General features: G+C 44.5%; 1 protein-coding gene across 1 annotated transcript in view; it reads right to left on the bottom strand.

The window, feature by feature from the left end:
• Nucleotides 1–17,408, bottom strand: part of NPTN (neuroplastin) — a 33,859-nt gene that overhangs the window by 2,257 nt on the left and 14,194 nt on the right. The window contains exons 4-5 of the mRNA XM_009319906.1: nucleotides 11,866–11,999; nucleotides 10,025–10,298 (exon numbers count right to left, since the gene is read on the bottom strand). Coding sequence (XP_009318181.1) covers nucleotides 10,025–10,298; nucleotides 11,866–11,999 — 408 coding nt within the window. The remainder of the gene's footprint in view (nucleotides 1–10,024; nucleotides 10,299–11,865; nucleotides 12,000–17,408) is intronic.

Here is a 17,408-nt window from a genome sequence, read left to right as displayed (position 1 = left end):
ACCGCAAACAGCAACCCGATCTATCTACAGCATTAAAGGCCATTCCACTTGGTAGTGCAAAGGTTCATGGAGTTATTTTTCTGGATTCGAGTTTTAATGGCAGGTATGTTGCTTCGATGGTTTTAGTTAACACTTTGAATGCTTGTCATGAAGAACTGCAACTGTAGCGGACAGATTGTTGCAATATGGTCAGACTCATCTTGTCCCCAAGTTCCAGTGGTTCAATCTCATAAAAAATAAGATGAGAAGACAAACCAACGTTTCAGTTGTAAAATCCTGCTGGTTGTTTTCTTGCATTGATTGATTGATTTTTTATTTTTTTTAAAACGTTTTTGTTTGGTTTTTTTTTAAGCCGTTCCTCAACTGCTGATGGGTAATCGCTGGTATATACACCCCAGGGTATATACACCATACGCTCATCTTCCCCCAGGGATGATACAACCTCTACATACTCCCTTTTTCTCAATGTCCAATTAGAACGGACCAGGTTAGGAGGAGGTTGAAGGTGCAATACTTGATTCAAGTATCCAAACGCAGTCCTTGGATAGCAGCAGGCATTGTGCGTGTGTCCGGCAGAGCACAGGGCTCCCAACACCAGGAAAAAAAGCTGGGGGTGTTGCAATACCTCCAGACACAACAGACTTCAGCTACAGAAGACTGACAGCATTGTTCTGCCTGTGTCTCTTGGCAAAAATATTCTCTTTTAAGAATTGGAAAAAGGTCTGCCAATGAGTAGTGTTTCGCGTTAGCTCTTTCGTGACCAATTGAACATTTTTTTTGAATTGTGAAACACCTTATTTTGCCCCCAAGCTGCAGTACAGAAGACGGAAGTGCAGTTAAACAGCAGTACAAAAATCAGTCCAGAAAGTTAACGCTCCCGTAGAAGTGTTTTGGGGGGACCAATTCAGGACCTGCTGCTTTTGGCACTCAACAGTTGCCGTTCCCACCACGTGCTGGAGGGATTTTTCACTGAAGTCTTTAAGAAACTCTCAGCAGGATTCCACAAGGGTGCTTAGTGCACATGAAGCAGTTATGGAAATTACAGTCTTAACAGTGTAGGCATCCGCATGAGCACACGCTAGGAGTAATGTCGGTCAAAGGGGACATTACTCCACCTGTACCTTCAAGGCAACGGATAGGCAAAGCCACCGCTAGCACAGACAGTGACCGGAACAAAAAAAATATTTCAAAAAAATAAAGAACTAACCACAAACCAAGAGCTTTTACAGCCAAAATAACACACTAGCGACACACCAGTGTCCACAGAAGTCCATTACCAGCAACAGTACACTATCGGACAAGATACAGAGAGAACTAGGACTAGTAAGGACAACCAGACATCAATGTGCTGTTGTATATACAGTGGAGATATACAGAGACACATCAGGTACTGAAACACAAAGCACAGCAGAGTAGATCTAGAACCTCCCTCCACAAACATCTTTTGATTCACAAAAGATCTTAAAGCAGGCTGCGCTACGTACTCCGCACGCTGGCTGGGAAGAGCCTCGGACAGACAGCAAAGCCCTTAGTTCCCCCCACCCCCGGATCAGCGCTGCTGCTCGGTTATCTCAGCTTTCTAGCAAGCATCATCGACATCTTTGGGAGTTTGTTTGGCTGGACTTCAGAAATATCAGACTGCACCGTTAAGATACAAGCTCTCTCTCGCTATAAAATAACCATTTTTCCTTCTCTGTGAAAATATTTAGATGCCTATTTCAGATAAGTAGTTTTGTGTGTTTAAAAAAGAACAGAAAAAAAAAAAAGCTTCACATTTATAAAGGCTGCCATCGGGTGTTTTCCTAACAAAGATCCAACAAAAATGCCTATTAGAATACTTAGATTATATGGTGGATCACCACCGCTTGTCCCTTTCCCATCTATAACCTGAACAGAGATAAAATAAGACCGAGGAAAACTCTGTGCGTTACTATCCTGGTCAGCCATTTAACTGCTGGAACAGCATCCCCAGCACAGTACAGACAGAGACCGAAACCTTAGCGAAATCAGGGGGCAACAGAACAACAGAAAAATAAGTACAAAATTAGACTAAATCAAGATTAAAAACAGCAAACTGAAATTCAAATTAGTTGTGAACGTGAATGAAGAAGTTTTAAGAAAAAAGTGTTAACATTATGACTTGTGCGTTGTATAGACTGAAGCGGAGATTAAACAAACTCCAAAGCATGCAGATCTCTCACTTACCACCATTTTTTTAAGGGTATGATTCAATTGAAGGGGGGGGGGGACAAAAAAAAAAAAAGAGAAAGAAGTCATAGTAACCGACAAATATCAACACAACTCAAAACCTTTATGCCAGAAGACCTGCCCTAGTAACCGATTGTCTCCAACAGTATGTAAAACCTCCGGCCATAGAGAACATCCTCCCAGTGTGCTGCTTCATTCCATTCCGCACCCGCGGGGCTCCCGAAACGCTGCCAGGCGAGCTGTAATTTTGTATTTGACCACACTAAACCCCTCCTTTTGCAGGAATTGCCTTTTGAATTTGGAGGGGGTCTGCAGACTCCAAAACCCCCACTGTTCATATAATGCCAGATTAAAGGAAACCCCAACCGGCCAAGCCTTTCTTGTGGGCACGGCGGTTACCTGCTTCGCCTTGCCCTGAAATAGCGCATTTCTGAACTGAAAGGTTAGAATTGCTGCTGTCTGTAACGCACCGTGTAACCCGTGTAATCAATCCTTCCAGGCAAAAGTATCTGGACATTAAAATTGCAAGGTGATGACAAATAGATTTGCTTTAGCTCCTCCACTGGTATTAATCGTCTGGGAACGTTACTCATGCTTCAGCAGTCGGAGAAGAGGGCTGTGTTTTGTGCCCCCCCCCGCCCCTTTACTTTCAGCCTTAATTTAGAAGGCATTTTAGATGTTACTCAGTTTCTTTTACCACCTTTGGAAAGCTACAGTATTTCTTTTTAATATCAATTAAATCTTGCGTGGCCTCTTATGACTGGTGGAGGTTAAAAACCAAACACCAACAGGTAGTTCCAGCACTAAGACTCAATTTTTTGCATCCGAAGGGACTCCACGGTTCTGCTCGTGCTTTAAAACTTGGAAAGAAATCTACACAGAGAGGAGTCGAGACCAGCAGCTTCAGCAACGCTTCTTATACTGGCACGTGGCAACCCTCAGACCTGCCTTTACGGATCGATAGTGAACTGGAACATTATTAAAATGAAACTTATGTTCAATTCCTGTTCAAATGCTCGAAAGGAAAAGCCAGCGCCTGTGGCAGCTTCGGGGTGCTGTGTTACAATACAAACCTCTACGGTCTGCAAAGCAATTTGTTGGAACTATTACAGAGACCGCTGGGGAATTTTGATATTTAAAAGCTAGCTTAAGATTGTGCTTTCTGGGAAGAGAAAATTCGACAGTGGCTTGAAAACTTCTGAGAAGAACATTTATAAGAATTTAGATGTGGTTGCCCAAGTTGGAAAAGTTAAAGTGGGTTTTTTTTGTTTTTGTTTTTGTTTTTTTTTTTACTAATTTTTCAGTTCTTAACTGGTAAAACATTCGGAAAGCGCCACATGGAGCACCTGGAGCAGCCCACAGCCACGCAGGACCGTGATGCTTTCTCACCAGGTAGCTGTTCACAGGGACGGAAGCGTTACAACCTGCATTAACCATTTAGGGCTTTGGTTGCCCGCAAAGATTCAAAGGCGGCATTTACCACCACGATGCACGTCGGGTTCGGAGCAACGCTCTTCTCTTTGGCTTCATTAACAGGAACAGTTTGGAGGGAGGGGGAAGAAGAGGCGAACGGAGATGCTCGTCTTGCTCCGTAAAGCAAACCAATAAAAATAAAGCAGTTGCTCTGAAATGGAATGAAGGCACAAGGGGATTGGCAGCGGAGACTCTCTGGCCAAGATTACTTACAGCAGACTGGAGGAATTCTGATCCTGTAATAGCATCTAAGGAAATTAGTACATAAAGGCCCAGAGGAGCCAGGCTATTCGATTACCACTGTGATACAACGATGCTCGCTGTTAGGTGTAGTTGACAGCTACACAGCCTCGCAGTGTGCCTGTCTGACAATTTTCTCCCCTTGATGAATTGTAAGCGTGGGAGAGAAAGGTGCGGGTAAGAGGAAAAAAAAAAAAACCCCAAAATTAACTTGTTACAAGGTAAACCGTTTCAGTGAAAACATTTTGTTCTTTAAATTACTTACAGTAATAGCAGGAACAGGGAAAGTCAAGAAAAAAAAAGTGAGTATTAGAAAGAATGTGGGGATATGGATGGAGCTTCTGCAGAGCCGGAGCAGAAAAACATTTATGGGAAGTCTTTGTATTAAGCTGAGGAATGAGAAGGGAAGAATGAAAAAGGACACGTTATAACCCAGTCACCTCATGGCATTGAACTAAAGATCACGTAGAATATGGATTTCAAAGTAAAAACTGTTTACATTCCTGCGGGGGAATGTAGCCAAGAAGTTTTTACTTTCTACTTACCCCAGAACACACCCTTTAAAACAGCGTCTTTGCTAATTTTAGGCTAGTTGATCCAACAACAACAGAAAAAGCGCTTTCTTTAGGAATCTTTGATATACTACGTTCAGGTCACAATGGCTGATTGCTACATCTATCAAAAATAAGCAGCTTAAGCTATACCACAGAGGAATAAAAAGCTATTTGCTTCCTTTTGTTGTCAAGGGAAGTCCAAGCAACTTGCATTCTGAGCAAAATGCATCAGCAGTCCCCTGCTGAAACTGTTTCCCGTCGTACATGCAGTGATGCGCCAGCGCCTCTGGCCTCGACATGCCACGTTCATGCAGCTTTCATCACCAAAAGCCACTGGCAGCTGCACCTTATTCACCCGCTCTTGATGTTACAAAACCTCGCCGCTCTCTGGAAAAGCGATGTGATCCATATAGTGCTTTACCACGTGTAAAGCAAGTCAAAACTCTCATTTTGAAAGGATGCAGAAATTCAAGGGCGATCTGCCCTCCCTTCCTCCTTCCAGCACATAATTTGGATGCAAGGGGGCTCGCACCTGCGGGCAGGTTACTGGAGGTACTCGCCGCAGTCACCTCCCCTCCCAGGAGGACGAGAATGCCCCTAGTCCACAGGCACGACAGCAAGAACCTGCACTGGGCATCCGCTAATGCCATCCTTACACCATTTCTGGTGGAAATGCGGATTTCACGGGTGCAAGGTTCCTTCTTCTGCTATACAGCAGCAGAAGGAAAAAATAAACGGAGTTATGTGAAGGAGGAAATACTAGCAAAGGAGCTACTGAGCAGCCCTGTTCCGTGGCATAAAAAGCAAATAAACTGAAGGCAAAAAGCAAGGTCCATGCAAAAAAAAAACCTGCGGTCAGGAAATGCCAAAGTTAAAATGAGTGTCCTCGCCCTCCCAGCATGGCAGCGCTTCTAGGCGGAGGTAACACCTTTCGTAAGGCCAGCGAATACCTTGGGAAAGCGTCTCGTAGCACACAGCCCTTTATCCCCCCAAACTCTGAAACCTAAGCGGCCTCGCTCTGCAGCTAAAGAGCAAATTGAGAAGAACCGCTCCAAGTTTCACCGGGTTATCTGTCACTCTACTCATCTGCCAAGAGACGAGGTAGTTGGCTCGCTAAGACAGGTAGTTTTTAGCCTGTGGAAGGAACATGGAGATGAGAGAGACAGAAAAGGGAATTCATTCCATCGGCTTTATTTTGGCTGGCCAGGTAGAGTTCCCAAGCGCTCTGGAAAGCATCCCAGACACCTTCCAGGACAGAGAAGTTTCTCTCCAAACAGTCACATCCCCCACGAGCAACTGGGTGCTTCTGTTCAGCATCAGTTACCAAAAGTCCTTTTTGGCACTTCTTTGTTTAGACTCACCAAAAAGGTAGAGCCCTCAAGCCTTGCTGATTTTTTTTTTTTAGGCTGATGCAGCTGTAAGACCACTCACTTCTCTATGAAGTTCTTACAAATATCCTCTTGTGCGTACACAAGCGCACTGCAAATACCAACACTGAAATTACTGATCTGGTTTGTCAAAGGGTTACGTATTTCTGAGGTTTGCCTGAGAAACATCATATTCCTCTAAAAATCAGTCAGGGTGGAGTGGGGGGACCCTCAGGATTTGCCGTCTCACCACCGTATGCAGCATTGAATCGGGGGATTCTTTGGAGACGTGGAAACGCTAAAAAGAGTTCAATGCAGTTCTCAAAGAGCAGCAAGATGAGCGGTTTCTGGAAGGTGGCACCTCAGCGTAGGCAGGCTAGTACAGCTGAGAAAGGTAAAAGGACTCAAATTAAGTCTGCCTGTTATTAGTGGGGTCTGGAGCAATCCTGCTCCAGCTTTCAGCTTGGGCTGGTTTCATCCGAGGGAGTGAACACAGCACACTCCAAAGGGCTGCCTGTAACTTGTGTAGGCTTAACCGAGCCAGACCTGGAAACCACGTCACCTGGGTACCGCACGAGGCGAGAGCTCAGCGTGGGCACCAGCATCTCCCAGCAACACCCAAGAAAAATGCAGCTGAAGGGCACTTCGTCCTACGCTGTTATCACTCAGGCTCTGCACGGGCTACAGGTGTACTTCTAGACTGTCGATCGAACAGTTCCTTCAGCTCCAGAAAGGCTTTGATTTTTCTGTGTGCAGGGGATGTTACCACATTCAGCATCACTGTTTTTCTCCAGAGCTTTTTAAGAAATCCTTAAAGTGTTCCGAATAAGTCATCTTTGCACTAGGTCTATGTAGAAATCCTCACTCCTGAGATCTTCTCAACAGGACAGACATTAGCCAGCACCTCAGAGGTTTCTCTGGGAGGACATCCCCCCTCCTCTCCCTAAGGTGGGACCTACGGCACCCATGGGCCACCCCAACGCATTGCAGAGGGGCGAGGCTACAGGTACAAGGCTCGCATCCCAACATTTAGGCTGTTCACTGGTAGCAGACACCTTATCTGCAGGAATAGACAGCCTGCAGCAGGAGGACGTGCCAAGCCGAATGATAACAATCCACTAGGCAGCGGTCCAAAGAAAGACGCAAAATGGCCATCCATCCTCAAACGCGGCTGGGGTTTTTTGGCTGCTTCTACCTGCTACTCCAGAGCAAAGGAAGAACTTCGGAGAAATCTGGTCACTAAGGAAGGTCCAGAGTTATTCCACCACGGGAAGACGGGTGACGGTGGGGAACATGAAGGAATCTCAGTGTCTAAGGAAAAATCTGGAGTGGTCCCAGGGCAGAATTCACATCCCAGCACGAAGGGCCATCAGCGAGGTTACTGCACTGATGAGGCTACCCGTTTTTACCCCTGTTAGCTAGGCAGCACTAACAGCTCCCTCGTTATTGCTGCAGCAGCTTCACATGAAGATCTGGCACAACCACAACCCTTGTCCTTAAAGCTTAAACACATCAAAACCAATAAAAAAATTTGGAAAATCAGCTGGTAGTTGAGAGAGATCACGGCTGCTGCCAAATAATATTTATGTTAAGTAATAGGGTGTTTAGACTAATATCTGCATGAGTTGCTGGCTCAGCTGTAGGCTCACTGATGTTACCCGCTACAGCTCACTGCAGCATGCGGAGGCGGATGTATGATTTTGGAAGCAGAGAGTTTAAATTCCAAACGATAAGCACGCCATTGCATTAAAACATTAACTTTGGCATTTCGTAACAATGTACTTAAAATAATAAAATTAAGAATAACCTAAATAAAACATCCAAGTGTGGAAATCAGCAGACTATCAACGATTTCTCACATATGCATTTGTAAAATGCCCCTGCTTATAGGGTGTTTCCCCACCACGGTATCACACAGAAAGCTTCAAATGCCATTACAGAAAATGCGAGAGTATCCAAGGGAATGTAGGACTCAAGTCGGCCTTTACTTGAGAAGGTGTTAGGCCAATTGCGTCTCTTCATCCAGGCAAACCTAATACACAGATATTGACTGTGATATTCAGCACCGGATTTCGTCCTCCAAGAAAGCGGACAGAGAAAACATTTGTCCACCACAGAGGTGCATCGCTCTCCAGGACTCAAGCTTAGCTGCCTTCAAAATAACAGCAGACTGAGCAAGCAAATTTAGTAGCCTCAGTTACTTGGCTCATCATCTTGGATGTCTCCATCAGAGATGATAAGCCTGGATCCCTCAGGCATCTGAAGAGCGCCAGACCAGCCAGGAAAACTTCAGCCTTTGAAACAAACAGGTAGCGAACTCTTCAGCTCCAACGTGTGCTTAATCACACTAACGTGGCGGTTGCATTGCGATCTGGTCAAGTCAAAGCCAATTTCTGTTGGATTAAGTCCATCTGAGGCTGCTTGCAATGAAAATTTACATGTCAAATTACAATCTCGTATCTTGTTTCGGTCCTTGTGAAACTTCATCAAGTGGAAGTCTGAAACGCAGGGAACTATGAACAGCCACCAACACAGAGGTGAGATTCTCTCCGGCCATCCCGACATCAAAGTTAGGCCAACGTGGCATAGCAATACGGGAGAAGTGCAAGAGAACATTTAAATTGCCTCTTTTTGAAGTTTTCTGGGCTGGTTGAGAGCCACTTTGAGGACAAACTGCTGGCAGTATAAACCCCTTAGCAACTGTGAAGCTGTTAGTTATGCAGAGGAGCATGCACTACACAGTTTAAATTTTGTTGGATACACACCTAGACCAGTCTCAATGCATGCTCTATAAGCAGTTAGTAAATGCTACTCAAGTGGTTAAGATCAAAAGCTAGTTTCCTCTAGGTATGCACTACTTAAGACAGTTTTCATCTGCTATGGAAGTGATCCAAGCCTCAGCCATTCTCAGAGTATTAACATTTGTTATCTGTTTCATAAATTCTTTTTTTCCCCTCATTCTCTGAAATATAGCTCAGGAACCGTGAATTTTTTGCCCAAACTTCACAGGCAGATCAGCGTTTCAGCACCTACATTTTCATCCCAAAGGGCAAACGTCTTGCTGTGTTGTTACTGATCCCTTGAGCAGCTCGACAAAAACCAGTCGTTGCTGCACAAGGTGCAACACAGAGGCCTTGGGAAGTTCTCTACCATGCTAGAGGGCTCGTCCAACCCAGGAAGACGCTGATGATTCAGTGCTTCTCGTGCTGATTCAGCATGTTGCCCTTCCACGTACTCTAAAGCACCTGCTCCATTACTTGGACACGTATCGTTCCTACAGCACGATGGCACACCAGCCGCGTGTATCTCACGAGGAGTCCTTGGATAGGTTTTCCTAATAAACACTGTAGTAAGCAGCCAGGTGTCACGTTAAAGCCTGTTTCTCGATGTGGTTCTTTCAAATACTCATTTTAGCCTCAAACTGCCCCTTTCCCCATCTTTAAAAGAGGAAGGTATGCAGAAGCAGCTCAAAGATGAAAGAGTTACTACTTTTTTGTGTACCAAACAGTGTAACTAGTTAGTGCTACCATCAAACCTGATAGTAAATACCTAATCTTTAGAAAACATAACTCAGTGGCTATTACAATTAGATATAGTTTCCAGAGCATTCCTTAAATACAAATTCAGTTACAGACCAAAATAAGGGCCCTACCCCCCGCCCTTTTAACGTTGAAAACATGTTTTATTTCCGAAGCATCTCTGCGGTCCCAATCCCTTTGAAGTGTAACGTTGCCTTACAAAACCTGCCCAGTGTCCAATCCAGCTGCCACATGGAAGAGGGAGTGCCATCAGGGATTAGTGTTTCCAGCTCTCCCCTTGTGCTGCTCTACGCTCCTTAGGGCTGACGCGCAGGATTTCTCAGGGCTAATACAGCAGGAAAGAGACGGGAGCGCTAAACCCACCTTGTGTAACAAAAGCTTTAAAGACAGGGAAATAACCGCCCTCCCACCCCACAGTCTGAGACCTTGGGGAAATCCAGCGTTAGGACTTTGGACAGCACTTGGACCCTCTGGGCTTGCTGGGCTTAATGTTTGGAGAGTGAACAGATGAGAAAGCAAAGAGCTCAGAGTGAAGGCACTGCGCTGCTGAGCCTTCCTGCCACAAAGCCCCGCTCTGTTCTGCTTCCACAAGTTCGCTTTGTCTTCCCCCCACCACCCCCCAAGTGGCTTTGAGCACACTTACCGTCTGGGACTTCATCCGGCCGCTTCCTTTTCTCATAAACAACTATGATGACAACGAGGATAACGATTTCTGCCAAGATCCCCAAAAAGGGCCAGAGGGGAGCCAAGTGGCTGCGGACACGGAGGATGGTTGTGACCGAGACAGAGCCGACCTGGTTGGTCGCGTTGCATTGGTACTCGCCAGGATCCTCGTTTATCTGTAGGTTTGTGATGCTGAGCTCAGTGTAGTTGTCTTTATTTGAAATAAAGAATCTGCCGGAGGAGTTGTTGATGTCCTGATAAAAGGAGAAAAGTGGAAGAGGAAAAGAGCAAGAGCTTTACAGTAAGTTCTGGTGACTTTTCATTTCTACGTCATGGAAACTAGAAGAGTTTTGAGAGATTCTTCAAAGAGGCTGGTTCCTTAACACAACAGAAAAGCCCACTGTCAGTGGTATCTCTCACTGAATCTCTCACTGAAGTGAATTGTGCTTCAAAACAACAAAACCAAAATGCCAGCTTGACTGACAAGCTGTACTTTTATCCTACTTTAACAGGATCAGCCATGAAATATGCCAGTGGTTGTGATCGTGTAAGCCACCATGTTCTCTGCCTCTTGCTTCAAGAGAAGCTGTTACTGATGTAAACTGGTGAGTGGAGTGTAAGATGAAACAGGTCGACCTAAACAGATCAGACAAGTGACAGGAAAGAGGATACAGTCCCTAGCAGGGGAGGGGAAAAAAAAATTTTGGGGGGGGGGGGAAGAAAAAGCAGTACCAGTTAAGATTATTCTACACCGCCTTAGATAGCATTTTCTAACTACTTAAGGTATGACGGCCCTAATAAATTCTTGCCTTTGCTATGTTTTTAAAAGAAACACGCACTGCTCACAGAGTTGTGGTCAGGGCAGCCTAAGCCACTGACTTCGAGAATATTTAGAGAAGCTGGAATTCGAGGCACCATGTTCTTTCTACATTTGAAAAAAAAAAAAAGACTTCCAGAGTTGCTTGCGTTTAAAGAATTAAAAAGGGGCAAAACTTAGAAGAAGTATGGACATTTGATCTTCCTGAAAGTTAATCTTGGGTGAATTTATTTGATAAATTCACCAGAACGACAGTCAGTGTGAAGGGAAATCTGCAGAACACCGCACAGGACTCTGATGACTCACAGCACTCGGCAAGTCCCTCATACAGCACTGTCCCTTAAAAATTTAAACTCGCACTTAACAGTGAACAATCAACCCATACTATTATTTGCTTAACATTTTTTCTTCATCTATTAATCAAATTCCTACCTCTCTGGCAGATCATACAGCAACGTAAAAATAGGTGGGCTGAGGATTTAGCAACCTCCAGCTTCTCTTCTGCTATTCCAATTGCTGGTCAAGTTTTTTTGCTCACTAGATCAGTTGCCACACGGAAAAAATACGATCACTTAAACACTAATAGGTATCGCTGCCACATCCTCATATTAAGTCTTGTAAGCTCAAACAGTAAAAACTGGAAAACAGTTTGAGAAATTTATAGCCAAATGCATTTTAAAAAGCACATTTCACAACTCAAGTTTTGCAATTTATAGCAAATACCCTGAACATCATCTCTTTCTGGACAGTTCATAACTTTGCCCAACAGCAACACAACGAGCAACTCTGTTCACGCAGCAACAATATAAATATCCATTTTATACTCACTGCTGCTGAAAAAAAATCTCAGCTTCACTCACTAACGTATCAGACTTTTGAGGAACTGCATTTCGAGAAGTTATAAGGCACCGTAAATAATATACCCCTAAACCCAAGGTGCTCGCTTCCTTCCTTCCTGGGGGTTTTGGCAGGTTCATACATGCCTGACGCCCCAGCTTTCTTACCTCAAATACTCCATTGACCTTCTTGCGCCACACCCACTCGGGATGCGGGAAGCCCACAGACTTGCAGTACATGAGCGCCTCCTGCCCCTCGTTTTTATTTTCACTTCGCTTGTGGCCAGTGATGTCAGGAGTAGCTATGAAACAAAACAAAAAAACCCTCTGTTTACAAGCTGCTCATTAAAGAGAGAGTTATTTCAAGCTCTGAAAATAAGTGTGACAAGTTCCCTGGAAGCTGTTGCCTTTCCCACACTGAGCCCATCTTACAGAAGAAAAATTGCAATTCCCATGTCTCTCCAAGCAGCACCTCAACTCAAGATCTGCAAGAATGTCCTTCAGGCTTGGTTTGCCAGACAAATTGAGGGACAAGGGAGAAATCGCAACATCGAACTCGAGTTACCTAGCACAAACCTACAAAACCAAGATGGCCCAGCCGCTTCCCAGTGCGGGAAGCTGAGAAACATCCACGTCCCCCTCCCCACCGCCCAGGAGGTCCCTGCAGCTCTGCAGTACCTTCAGCTTTGAAATAGAGCTGTCGAGAGATTCTGGTTACAACTTGCCCATCGCGTCAGGACTCTGAACCGATACTGTCTTAACGTGAATTTCTGAAAGCTGAATCAACGTATTCCTCCTTGCAGCAAGATTTTAGATTTGGTCCACAAACATGCTGCGACTTGTTAGACTTTACGCTCGTTATACCTTACAGCGACACTACTCCTGGGTACCACTGGGTATCTGCAATGCAGCAGAAGTCAAAATCCCTCCAGCAAAGCTCGTTTCATTCAGCCTACCCGCAAATACGTATATTCTAAGGAGGGCTGCGGTGAAGCTGGGCAACCACGAGCAAAACACAGCCCTGAATATCAGCAGAGGGTCTTCTGAATTAATTTGTCTATAAATAACGTCACTGCCGTTCACCACATTTGTCACAGCAGCCCACTGCAGCCTAATACCTCACGAGAGATTACGATGGATCAGTGGACTGCCTGAGCTGAACCTTCGCTTAAGCAGATGGCTTTGGTGCCGTAGTGACCACCTTTAAAGCCCATTCGCTTTCTAGCTTGCTAATTATGTCACACGTGGCCTGCTGTGTGATCGCAGGAGACTGATCTGTTAATCCGGTCAGAGTCCAATCTGAGTGCTCCAGGAAAAGATCCCCAGGCACTGGAATTTATTATAAGGGTCTATTCAAGGAGAGTTCCCTTTACCACTAGCAATCCCTACAGACAGGTATAGAGAGGGAGCACAGGTTTGTGACAGCTTATCTGCAGCTGCAAGCTAAAAGAATGAAGCAAAATTCACAGTTGTCATCAGACGCAGCGAACAAAAACAAGCAAAACATCTTGTGCAACAGGACAAGATCAGCTGAACCTGCTGTTCCCAAAAATTACATCACAACTCTTTGGGAAAACATTCAGCAAGTTTAAGTGCTAAAGGAATTACCATATTTCAAAGGCAAGGGCTTTTCAAATGCAGAAAGCATCCCACGCCTCACTCCTGCAAGATTCTTTTCGGACAGTAACTGATAATATTGTTAGAAGCAGAATTAAAATAAGTTTCTGAACAACAGAAAAATCATGGTTGTGAGAATACTTAAGCTACAGCATTCCTTAGCACGTGTGTATTCGCCTGAAAAGACACCACCAGGAGAGGCTGATCAACCCAGGCTTTTCTCAAAACGCCTATGTAAACTCAAACAGGATTTCCAACACACGCGTGAGCTTTGCAGAAGTTCTGACCGTTTGCCATGTAAAGGAACAGGCACTTGCCGCTTACAGAATTATTAAGGCTTAGCTGCGTTTTCTAACGCATGATTTGCTCCAACGCAGCAAGAGCCAGAGCTGTCAGTATGCACTGACAAGCTGAACAGATCCTCCACGCTGGACGCTGCTGCAGAGGATGCAGAGGCCAGTTCCTTAGCAGAGATACTGCCCACCAGAAATTAAAGTTAACTCCAGGACTTCTGGTAGAACCCTTAAGGAAGTTATGCCGTATTAAAATATTTTAATATGTTAAGCATGTTCTCTTTTTTTTTTTTTCCTGACTTTTAAGTGAACATCTTTTCAGCAGGGAGCTGAAAAAGAGCTCCTTACCTAAGAAAAATACTATGATTGTATCATCCCATAAGGAAGAAGGTGAAGGAAGTACTTGATCAAAGTCTGTAAGTATCGACACAGGCAGATAACGGCTTTGCTAACAATATTCAGTATACACGGTCATACAGCAAGACCAATGGATGAAGCTAGACAAATGCCGACTAATTGCAAGATGATGCTAACCATAACCATGATATCTAAGAACAAGGCGCTAGGGGTTTTATTTATTTTTAAGAAAACTGTCACCTAAAATGTATCTTTACACATCAAATATGAAAATACTTTGAGAGACATAAAACATGAACTGAACGAAGACATCGGATCACAGTAATTCTCTGGTCTCGTGCAAAAAGAAGCTGCCGTGTATAGAAACTGAAGCAAGCTGGAAAGCAAAGAACATTCCATACTTGCTAAGTGATCACATACTACCTGTGCCTACCAGGGGCAATAACACTTGGAGGAAATTTAAGTTTTCAGGCTGAAGGTCTCCAGGCAGAAAATAAACCGGCTTTAGGGTTGAGCGTGCTGCACTACATCTTCAGGATACTAAGCACCACCATGCACCTGCAACGTCCTTTCAAACCACTGTCTGCAGCCTCAAAGAGGAATATAACATTTATTCCAAAAGATGGTGGTTCAACAAGAAGTGGATTTCCTCTCGTGATCTACTGAAAGGCGTCATCTCTTCCTTTGCTAGGCTTGGAAAGTTCTCTTTTAGAGAGGAGCTAGGTAAGCCCAGCGCCTTCCCCGTGGTTTTTGCTTACTTAAGGATGGTATGCAGAGATCGCATCCAACCTAATGAAAATGAAAGGCCAGCAGAAGCAGAGCACGAGGGACAGACTTACGGTGGCAAGGTGATGGTCCCAAAACTGGCACTGACGGGCTGTCAGAAGCGATTGCAAGTTACCCCCATTAGGAAAAGAAGAAACAGGATTCATCAGCTTAAAGCTGAAGCCCCGCACAGTCTCCATCTGTTCAGCACTTCAGTTGTCACTGCCATCTACCAGCAGACAGCGAGTCAAAGCAGAACCTTGCAGGGGAAAAGGGTACAGTAAGTCTGCAGCTGGCCCACTTTTTCTATAAGGTTGCTGATAGATAAAGAAAGAAAGAAGGGAAGCTTTCTAGGACACCTTAACTTTTACCACAGGGTGACCTAGTGTTCTCCTACAGCCAAGAGATAATTATATTTCTTTAAGAAGAGGACATCTTCGCCAGGTTAGCCCAATGAGAGCACAAGCGACAAGAATACATTCTGCTCCTTCCTTGCTGGGCACAGTTATGCAGCAGCCATTTCCAGCTCTACTAGGACAGGGACTATTTTTGTACGCAGTCTGAGGGGAGCACTACATGGAATATTAATATTTCAGGGCACGATGCTAGCCGGTTTCAAGCTATGGCTGAGACATTCATCCAGTACTTATTTTACCAAACTGTTTGGCTAATTGTGTTCCACTGTACAAACCGCAATTAAAATATCGCCACAACTGACCTCAGTCACAGATTTAGCAACAGAGCAACGTTTTCCTGTGAAGCTTTTCAAGTCAAGATTTTTCTTACACCGTTCTGCTCCAGTGCCAGTAACAGATAAAGCACAGAACGGAGCAGGTTTTGTTCGGAAAGGATTTAGATTTCACTTCAGCTTTTAAGCAGCAGAATCCACATCTCCGTTCAGATACAGTTGGCTGCGGAGATGTGGGCGCAACATGCTATGTCAGCTCCTACCTCACTGAAACCAAGATAATGCCCCCGATAAAAGAAAGCAAGCTTTTTATTCTTACATTGTGAAACAGGAAAACTATATACTGAACGTTTGTTTGAAACAGCATATGGAAGAGCAAAAAGAAGCAGGGCTAGTTTAAATTAATTGCTACCAAAAAAAAAAAATCAAAATAAATACAGATTTAGCCATTCTTGACACAAGAGTAAGCTTCTGACGAGCATCATTCTTTTGATAGTTTTAAACTGAATCACAACAGAAAGGGGGTTTGTGCCAGAGTAAACATTGGACCTCCATGCTTCAAGTGCCCAACAGGCACAAAATACACTGTGCAGCGACTTTCTGAATGGTATGCTTTCAATACAGCCCTGAAGAGAGGTGGGTTTTTTTTCTTGTTACAGGGCATGCAGTGTCATTTCTTGATATATAGGAGGTATTCAGCCCTTAATTTCCAGGTATTTTCAAGATATTTTACTAGCATTACTAAAAAGGAGAGGAGAACAAATATGCATAACACCTCCAAACCATGTCCCAGTTAACAAAACCCCTTCGAGTTTTCCCATTAACAGACAAAATTAAAGCAAGGGCAAAAGCACCTAAAAATATTCTTGCATGTAAAAACTATTATGTCTTATGGGTGACCTAGTAAAAGGGCTCCGGAAGATTTATTTTTCTGCATTATAATTCTAATCCATGTCTACCTTTATAGCCTGGCGGAGAGCTAAGACACCAGAGGTACTGCGAGAAGGAAGAACGTGACATGCATTTTCTGTGTAATGCTTAGGATCACTCTAAGATGCAGTTGTGCTAAGAGAATGCCCGATTTCTTAATTAATTTCTAGTACAGCGTTGTGAAACTGCAGCAGAGGTTTCTTAAGACAGCCAGGAGTCAAGAAACCAAGATCTTCCCAGGCTGTTGAAATAATCACTTGTTTTCCAGCATGCTGCTTGGGCTGGAGCCAGAGTGAAAGTGGAAGAGTAACATTCCGCATGCAGGCACTGCGTGTGAAAGAAGAGCCTCTGGCTCAGCTGAAATTAGGGGGTATAATAAGCATTTTTCAAAAGTGGTAAGTTTTATGTCTCTCAGAAGCAGCGAACGGGACTGGTCTGACCACTTGCTATTGGGAAATCAATAGCAACTGGGGAGGATAGAAGAGGAAGGGGCAAAACGAGCGAAGGATGTGGAGGGAAGTCAGAAGAATCCCCTTGATGAGATAATGGCAGAAAGGCCTTATAGGAAGAGGCGTTAAAAAGCTCTGCCTGTCCAGGTGCACGGGAAGAAGGGAGCCTTTGATGGGAAGGCAGGGCAGAGAGAACAGACGCCCTCCATCAGCCATGCTACGTACATCAGTATCTTCCTTGATGCTTGCGCTACCTCTGGGCAGCCAGAGGGAACTGGAAGCATGTTCTTCCCCACCCGGTTCTCACTGCTGCTGCTCTGCACCGGACGACGGTTTGGAGTATCGGAAGACAAAGACAAACTTGTTTCCTCCTCCTTCTCCCAAGATTTTGATAAGAGCAGAAAGATTACAGAGGCAGAATTCTTCAGGGTTGCGTCTTGGTTTGTTTTTTTGTTTCGTCTTTCTTTCTTTTAATCTTCAAGTTTTCAGAGCTCTAGCATCACAGCAACACGGCAAAAGCACTGCAGGTATTTCCACCGTGTGGCAACAGAGCAGTTAAAAAAGCCTGCTTCCAGATGGGGAGTAGATAGCACACTGCATCTTGGCTAGTGC

Source organism: Pygoscelis adeliae, unplaced genomic scaffold, assembly GCF_000699105.1.
Source record: "Pygoscelis adeliae isolate BGI_AS28 unplaced genomic scaffold, ASM69910v1 Scaffold303, whole genome shotgun sequence".
NCBI classification, from domain to species: domain Eukaryota; kingdom Metazoa; phylum Chordata; class Aves; order Sphenisciformes; family Spheniscidae; genus Pygoscelis; species Pygoscelis adeliae.
This window is presented reverse-complemented; position numbering and strand designations above follow the sequence as displayed.